This window comes from Notolabrus celidotus, chromosome 11 (genome assembly GCF_009762535.1).
Source record: "Notolabrus celidotus isolate fNotCel1 chromosome 11, fNotCel1.pri, whole genome shotgun sequence".
Classification (NCBI taxonomy): Eukaryota; Metazoa; Chordata; class Actinopteri; order Labriformes; family Labridae; genus Notolabrus; species Notolabrus celidotus.
In genome coordinates this window covers 15,444,011-15,453,194 of record NC_048282.1, presented here as the reverse complement: position 1 = coordinate 15,453,194, position 9,184 = coordinate 15,444,011, and the positions used below count along the sequence as shown (strand labels likewise).

Here is a 9,184-nt window from a genome sequence, read left to right as displayed (position 1 = left end):
TTCTTAAAAAAAGACCTTGTATTTTGAAGACAAGTGCTTACAAAGGTATTTCTCTTTTCAGTGAAGACATTGATGGTCTCATTCAGATTGACATACTGTATGTACAGTTTATATCAAATTCATCCCCAGTACCCTCTCCCGCAGACTGCACAGTCTTTACACAGTCCAAGTGACACATTATTCATCAGTTAAGAAAAGGTGAAGCTGGTCACATGCACAACTTCCTCCCACTACACGGATTCACACTGCCTTGTCAAAGAAGTCCATGAAATAGTACAAAAAAAAAAAAAAAAAAAAAACACTGACTGAATGAAAAGATAGTTTTTTTCCTCCGCTCTCATCCTGAGAGTCGGGGGGGCTCCTCCAATGTTCCTTTTCCACCAGCCAGCTTTCATAAGGCGACGTTCAGTAGTCTCCAGGACACACTGCCGCAAATCATCCTCTCTCCCACACCCATCCTCTCATATGATATGATACCACAGTCCAGGGTGCTGGAAGAATGTTAAGGACACGCTGAAGACCAGGAGGCTCCAGGCTCTTTAAACCGTCCCGGCTGAGCAGCTTCGAGCAGCTCCAGAAAATTTCCCAAGCTCAGCATTTCTTCACAGAAGAAAGTCCCTGCTTTCACGGCCGGTGGAACCTGTAGAGACAAACCATGTGTTAAACAAGGAGAGCAGAGGGTGCCTTTGTCTTCATACCCGGCTTTTATTTCAGACATGCGTCTATTTTTAGCCGCCATTAAATGTGCTGATGTACTTTCAATGCCACCCTCTCTCTATGTCACTACTACAGCGCGTGAGGGCCCCTGTTTTTTTCCAAAGCTCAACCAAGGACAACCTAGCATTTTATCACTTCTCCCCGCGTGGTGGCACGAGCCCTCCAGAGGACACCCTCCCCCCATTTTAGAAGCACTCTCATCTATCTTTAGCTCCTCAGCGCTCTCTGCATGAGGAGGGAGAGCTAAATATAGAACACTCCTGCCAAGAATAGAGCAAAACATGCTTCCCCCCCTCACATGTACACAGACATGCTCTTCACAATACTGACCTCGTTAGGTGTTTGCTGGAGGCATGCACTTCCATCTCCGTGCTTTTAAACTCGTTCAGCTCTTTTCGGATGGCAGCCTGTGTGGAAGAGAAAAATGGGTATTATAGTACGTCCCTGAGTACATGCTGGGCCTTTGGGGGGCTCCAGCTTTTGTACAGCAAAATAAAAACAGGAGTAGGAAATATAATTAGCCCAAAAAACTACAGAGAGCAGAGGGTTTCAGAGATAAGCTGATATCTACAACATGGGATGCACACAGTCTTGATGAGCATTAGGTCATATCGTATTTGGGGAGTACTGTTATCAGGCTGGCGTAAATACTAAACACGTTTTGTTGAGTGTAAGTGATAAAGCAGGTCAGACAGGTCAATATGTCTGGGTGCTGTTTCAAAAATTCCAAGTTTCTTCACTGTCAAAGTGATTTTTTGTTTCCTCACACACCTTGTCTGCTGCCGAGAGCCGAGTCCAGGGCTTGTCTGCTCTCCTGTCATAGTCCTGAGCTTTGGCCACCTCCACATAGTCACTGAAACGGATCAGAATCTTCCTGTCTCGAAGTTCGTCTACCGTGGGCCGCTGGTTGAGCTGGAGCAAACAACAGGTTGAACAAGTGTTAAGATATGGCTCTGAGTTCATTTGAGTTAAACTGTCCTCCTTCACACCTCCTATTTACAGTACAAATAAATGTACAATTGTCTTACCTTTCTATTTAGTCTCTGTTTGATCTCCCTCCTTTCCTCTTGCTCTGTCTGGTCGTTCCTCTCTGGGGAAAAGAAAACATCCAATTTAGAAATTCACTCTTTATCAATTATTAAATATTCTAAAAAGAAAACTTAAGATACCAGCATTTGTTTTTAAGAGTTAAAGAGCTCATACATCAATTAAATTGTAATGCTACCAAAGTGTTACAAAAATATGTGTGCCATGTTGTGAGTCTTTGTACAAATTCAGCTCCCACCACCTCTGACAGTGATCACAGTAAAGTGAGTGTGAGTGAGAATGTGCACTCGTGCGTTCTTCAGCTGCTGAATAATGAACAACACTTGGCATTCTGTGCTATTTATAAGCACCGTCTTCCCCCGCTTACTGTTTTAGTATAGCTTCCATACATTGACAGTGTATTCTTAATCGTGAATATAAGTAGTGATAGTTTGAAAACAAAAGTCGCAGAGTGTGAACTCACGTTTCAGGATGTTCCGACTCTCCAGCTCCTCCACATTCGGTCTCTGGCTCAGCCTCCTACGGAGAAACACCAAGACCACGTTTTGAACCATTTTCACTTGAACTGTCCCCCTATCCTCCCTAAACAGGCTGTAGTTTCTTCTTCACTGTGCGCGTTCTCGAGAGGAATCCCCTATGTCTCCATCTCGCATCCAAACCACGGCTGTGCTGCTTCGGCAGAGGCGCTCCCCACATCTGGAATAGTCAAAGAAGCGCTAATTCTCCGGTTTGAGAATTCTCCACCAAGTTATTAGTTGGTGTCGAGATGCTGCATTTCAGTTGCAGTGGCCGGTTCGTGTCGTCTGCTCCTCAGAAGCAGCTCCTTTACTCTACTATCCGACTCAGACTACGAGCGCTTTTGAACTGGGTCGTGATCAGCTGCCTGGGCGAGACTCCTCTAGTTTCCCTGGTTACTGCATGCATAATAGGAAGGGGGTGGAGACTAAAAGGCTCCCACTCACGGCATCCCCAGCCTCCTTCTGGTCTACAATACACTGGGCTACTGGAGCAATCATTTTACACACATTGTTGCATCATTTCTTTTTTTCAACATTGCAGTTTAATACTGAAGACATCAAAACTATGAAATAATCTGGTTTCACCATAATCTGGATTACAACAGTAGTCAAATAGGGCTATCCATTGTGTATTAACCCTACCTCTGAACAACACAACTGATGGTCTCAAACACATTATGAAGGTAAGTCATTCTACAAATGAACTCTTGACAAGGCTCATGTTAATTAGAAACCATTCCAGGAGACCACTTCATGAAGCAGACAGAGAGAATACCAAGAGTGTGCAAAGCTGTCATGAAGGAAAAAGGGGGCTACTTTACAGAATCTAAAATATAAAACATATTCTGCTTTGTTTAACACTTTTTTGTTAATTAAATAATTCCATATATGTTCTTTCATATTTTTGATGTCTTTGGTATTAATCTACAGTGTTTACAATGATTAAAATAAGTAAAAAACATTGAATGAGAAGGTGTTTCCAAACTTTTGACTGGTAGTGTATTGAATGATCTGTTACAGCTCTACTTTGCACTGTAAGCAATCAATTTTCAACATACAGATCACATGCAGTACATTTATTTCAAGCTGTTATATTCCTTTACCATCAAAGCCTCCCAAAGGTCTCTAAAATCCAATGTTTTCCCTCTCTCCTCTGAACTATTCATACTTTGTATAAATAATAAATGTGAGCAGCTCAACAGGGCTCAGCTTTGAACAGCATGTGGCACACCCCACGGCACACCTCCAGAGGTGGAAAGGACAGAGCGGGCAGAATGCTGCCACACAGCAGGACTCTTTTTATCCCCTCACGCAGGGTGACGCTGGACACTTTATAGTTATGTCCTTTCATGGATCAAAGTTAGGTCACACCTTCTGAGACCTGTAGACCCACAAAGGTGGTTTGGGCTGCATGGTGTGCAGAGGGGCACTGGTTCTAAACCCTGTTTGCACTACATGAATGTGTTAAACAACAGATTCCACAATTTAAACACAAAAGAAAGTATCCAGCTACATTATGTAGTAAGCAGTTGTCATGTTGTTTACTACATCTCCTCTCCATCAGTGAACCAACATGGGTAGAGAAGCTGAAGACGGTACATCACGCTTGCACACATCTACAAAGTGATGCATACAGACAAGCAATCAATGAGTTCATAAGCACACGTGTGGCTAGACATCCAGGAATAGCCTGATAATCTATTCAGTGCATTGACTTCTGTTGCAAATTCTCTTCAGAGAAACAAGATGGAAATTTGTCCTCAGAGCTCTGTGCATAATCAGTACGTGAGGATTTGATCACCCCCCCCCTCCACTGTGTTTTTATGACCCTGCTTAAGGTTCCTTTTCTTATCTCAGTAGTTTACGTAGATAAGTTAAATCTCATCAAGAGTGAACAGCTCATTAAAATGTTTCCCCACTCTTTGATAAACAAACAAAGTTATCCAAGAGCTCTTACCCTATTACATTTTAAACAGATGAAACGGAAAATCACTCCCAAAGCCCCAGCGAATACAACCATCCACTGTATTATTGACCTGGTCGCCGGGTTGCTTAGCAACAACACTTGGTATCTTTGAGACACTAGAGTCCTCCCACAGACATTCTCACTTTTGCCTAGCAACACACTAATGGAGATTTTACTATTACACACAGAGTCGTGTGTGCCATACAGAGAATCTGGCTATTTTTAGCAACAGCACGCTTTTTTTTGTCCATGAGCTGAAGAACTCTCACATCACAGACAGTACTGAATACTATTTTGGTAACATGACCACATTTTGTTCTGGGGAACCAAATGAATCACAACCCCTCTGTGTCGCTGTCAAGCCTGAGAGAATATTTTTTCGGGAAGAGGTGAAACATCACTACATGGGAAAAACACGTTGACTCATTGCCCTGGTTTCCCGCCATTTGCTTTCTGAACCCAAGTTTGATTTGAAATTGTAGAAAGGTACCCCCAGAATACCATGATGACGCATAAACGCCCGTCGGTATAAGGGTTTCCGTTTACCGCTCAGGATGTTCTGTGACAAAATTAGTGAGAATAGAAAGTGTAACTAAGCCAGCCAAGAGAGGAATGACAATCTCAAACAAAGAATAAAAGACCAGTGGGTGAGTGGGTGGGAGAGACTTCAGTCTTTTATCTCAGCTGCCAACTGCGCTAAAAGACAAAAATGGCCATTCCCAGCATTCTTCCCTTTTCATGTACAGTAGCCAGCACCCACCTGCTCCCCCGTCTATTATTACTGCAGATCTAACTCCCCTACAACACACTTGTAGAGAGAAGGGAGAGTATGGGGAGATGCATTATTGAACAGTGTCAGGGACTAAGATTAGAAACAGCGGAGTGGGGCTGTAGCAAGAGTGCAAGCCAGGGAGTCTCTAAAGATAGAAAGGTCATCTATCACTCTCACAATAGATAGACAAGGTGTCATTATCCACCATGAGCGTTGATGGTGTTTTCTGCTTGATCGGCAGCAAATATAACAATCAGGTTTCACTGTGTGCTGTAGATAGGACAGAATAAAGTGCACATTTAATCTACTATGGGAGGCACTGTGAGAAATCCAGAGGAGTGTTTGATGGATTGTTTTGTCATTCAGTATGAATTCCCAAGGGAAATGAGCTTTTTTTTTCTTCCTCCTCTTCACGATTCTGAGCTATTTTTAGCCCGGAGTTCCTTCTAAAATGGTGCAGTATGCCTTCAATGTATGCACAGGCTGTAGGATAAAAACACATTGTCTTGTATGTGCTTAGCACTGTTGTCAAAGCACTATTTGTTCACTCCAAGCCCTGGGCCGTCGGGAGTGATAATAACTCTAAACCAAATCTGCAAATGTAAGAGCTGTCGTGTTTTGAGGCCTTTACACTGAAAAGGTTGACTTTGTTTTCATCACAAACACTTTAACACTTTTTCATCCTCTCAAGATCTTTAATTTATTCTGCATTTATGACAATCGTAAACATCCGTAAATCAAAGTGTGAGTCAATTGAACTCTGTGCTGTATGGAGCCAAATCTTTATATAATGAGCAGCTTCTCACTGCTGTGCCACAAGTGGAACCTCTCTGCCTCTACAAACACAGACCCTGCTGGCTCTTACGCAAGCAGCAGTCATGCACTGTCTTCACCTTTATATAAATGTGTGCTCGTGAGCTTGTGACCAATGCTACACTATTTCTCAAACAACTATAAGATTCTTCCAGCTGCTAAGAATAGGTCTGGGAGGCAGTATTCTTAGTTGTCTCACAGACAGTTGATAAATCTTTTTCTGTAGGAGGTGTGGGAGGTGGGAGGTTCTTGGCTGTTAATACTGAGAGTGTTATGTAACGCAGTAGCGTGCCGCCGTTTGATATGAGGGTGTTAAAGAACACAGGTCTTGTGACACATTCACACACGAGACTGCTGCTGTCAGTCTTTGGATGCTACTTTGTCTAAGCTGTGTTTAAAAAAAATGTTTGTTCCCTTGATGTCCAAACAGGAAAGCACAACATCAACTGAGCATCATGTACAAGGAGTGTTCCTGGAAGCAGCGTGAGCATGTACTTGCTGCCTTCCAGAAATTGTGAGAAAAGTCGTACCTTTAAAGGCATCTGGGAATTTACTGTTCTTTCTTTCTAATTTTGGATTTCTGGGACTTCCTCACATTCGTTTTGAAAGATGAAGTATTTCCTCACATTTTGATTCTTCTTCATTTAGTCAAAATTCAGTAGAGTCTTGCCAGTACATGGCTTGGCATTGAGTCAAAGACCCAAACAACAAATTGCATGGATCAAGTCTGTGCAAACACATCACATAATCGTTTAGATAGACAACTTTTTTCTCTCACCTCCTCCTACTGTTCGGTGTTGTGTAACTGACATAATTAAGAGTTTATCAACCGAAAAATAACTTTGCCAGTGCACCTGTCTTCCCATCTGTGTTGGGTTTGCATTGATACACCTTATCTGTGAATCTCATTGTTCTGTCTTAGTGATTACTGTATCTTAACCTAATCTTTATCTTTTTGAAAAACTAATGTTTAGTTGTCTATTGTAACACTTGTAGTTCTGCCTTTGCTCTGTCTGTAAAGCACCTTGTAAATTACGTTCTTCAAGATGCTTTATAAATTTCATAGGGCCCCATGTAACTTATTTTTTATCAATCTATCTGTTATTTTTATTATGATTAATTGATCCATCCCTAAAATGTTCTTAAAAGGTTGGGTAATATGTGTATAAAAGTTTTTCTCAGTTCAAATTGATACTTCCAAATGACGTTTTCACCTAACCAACAATGTAAATCACAAAGACTTCACGCTTTATTTGTCAATCTCTCCTCCAGAGCTTGAACACTAACTTGGTTAGTTACTACAGATCAACAGAGTATCAGCCTTGGCCGGTTATCGGGGTAATATGCAAAATTTGACAAACTACCTGTATCTGCTTTTTTATATTGATCACTGATAAAATTAATTGATTAAAAAAGGAGTTAGCTAGTTTGGCTCCAATATTGGTGTCTCTCTCACTCTGGATCCGTTTTGACTCACTAATCTGTTTCCTCTAATGTCTCGTCCACATTATCTGATTGGCTGGATATAACTGTACCGTGTGACGTAACTGAAGTGTGTCACTGGTTGACTGTTAACTCCTGTTTATGATGTTGACTAAACATTTTTTTTTTTTTTTTAATTGTGTTTGAGTTTGTAATATTCCAAATTCTACATTTTGACAGGAAGTTTTTCATTTTACCTAGATGCATACTGGATCTGGGTATCGGTTTTCACTCTCATGAACTCAATGTATCTGCCCTGAAAAACAATTTCAGCCGACGCCTTTTATCAACACTGTCAACAAGCCATGAAACATGTATGATGAGTTGAGTGTATTGTTTCATTTCGCTTTATGATATTTTTAAGCCTGCGTACCTTTTTGACATACAGAATTTTGAGGTATTAATGTCTAAAAGTTACAAAATCTTTCTGAATTTCTCCAAACTATCCCCTCAGCGAGCAGAAGTGAAACAGGCTGTAATTGCTGAAAAAAGAATAAATAAAATACTTCAAGAAAATCCAATACAAGTTACTGTTTCTGTTTGTTTTGTCGCACTCCACAGCAACATTCCTACTTTGTTAACTTCAGTAATGATTCAGGATCTTTTCATAAATGTTTAGTTTGAAGTCAATGAAAAAACACACTGGTTATCTAAAAGATATCTAAAATCTCACCTTGATTCTGATGCTCACATGAATAATGAAAGAGTGATTCGGCACTTTGTAATTTGTTTTACCTGAGCTGTAATTATAACACTAATATACAGTATAAGTAACACGGACTTGAGAGCATCGTTGAAATGGGAATCAAGAGAAAGAGTTTTATAGATTGTTGCTTTTTGTGGGCAGATATGTTCAGCCATGTGCCACTTTAAAGGAGAGTTCTAGTATTTTTAACAAGAGCAGTTATGTGTACATATAAAGGGGTTCAAACTATAGAAGAAAAATATAACAGTTATGTTAAAGTTAAAGGTGACATATCATGCAAAATCGACTTTGTAATGGTTCTCTACCTGAAATATGTGTCCCTGGCATGTCTACAAACCCCCCGTAAATCTGCCCCTGTTCTGATTTCTCCACCTTTCTGTAAATGTGTGCACCAACAAGATCGAAGTGGCTTTTCTGCAGCAAAGGGTGAAGGAGGAGCGCAATGGGTTGCTGGACTGTGAGAAAGACAGAAGGCAGCTCAGAGAACAGCTCAAGCACCTGAACCCTAAGTGCAGCCCTCCTCAGGACATGTCTTATTACTCCCTGAAGACGAAGGAGGAGCTCATAGGAGTCATTGCTGCTCAAAAAATACAGCTTTCTGAGATAGTCTCGAGTGGTCCAAAGCCACACAACTCCAACACTGATTCTGATCCAGACAAGATACAAGAGCTCCAGGGTGTCATCTCATCCCTTAAACACCAGCTCCAGGCTGAAAAGACAAGGGCTGAAAACCTGTGTAAAGAACGTGGGGAGTTCAGATATATGCTTCTTGATGTGGCAAGACAAGACGCCGAGCAGGTGGAGAAGCTGGAAGCAGACAAACGATCCCTGGAGCAGGAGGTGAAGATCCTATAGGCGAAGCTGTTAGGACGAGGACCAGAGGAGGAATCAAAGAATGCTGCTAAGACCAAAGAACTCCTGGATCTGGTTTCATCCTAGAATAATCAACTGCAGACTGAGATGTTGAGGGCAGACAGACTCCAGGCTGATCTGGAGGAAGTCAGGCGTCAGCTTCAGGCAAAACTCAACACAGAACTGAAGCTGACCACCCAAAATGAGACCCTGAAGCAGGAGATCGAGAACCTGCAGAAAGAGGCCCTCAACAAAGAGGTGTTAAATGGAGAGCAGCAGGAAAAAATGACAAGTCAGCTGAAAGAAAAGTC

General features: G+C 41.6%; 1 protein-coding gene across 3 annotated transcripts in view; it reads right to left on the bottom strand.

The window, feature by feature from the left end:
• phactr3a (phosphatase and actin regulator 3a) overlaps positions 1–9,184 on the bottom strand; it is a 37,866-nt gene continuing 28,682 nt past the window's right edge. For all 3 annotated transcript variants that reach the window (XM_034695654.1, XM_034695655.1, XM_034695651.1), the window contains 5 exons: positions 2,228–2,283; positions 1,746–1,807; positions 1,489–1,629; positions 1,048–1,124; positions 1–640 (listed from right to left, as the gene is read on the bottom strand). In XM_034695654.1, the coding sequence (XP_034551545.1) occupies positions 625–640; positions 1,048–1,124; positions 1,489–1,629; positions 1,746–1,807; positions 2,228–2,283 (352 nt within the window). In that variant the 3' untranslated portion in view covers positions 1–624. The remainder of the gene's footprint in view (positions 641–1,047; positions 1,125–1,488; positions 1,630–1,745; positions 1,808–2,227; positions 2,284–9,184) is intronic.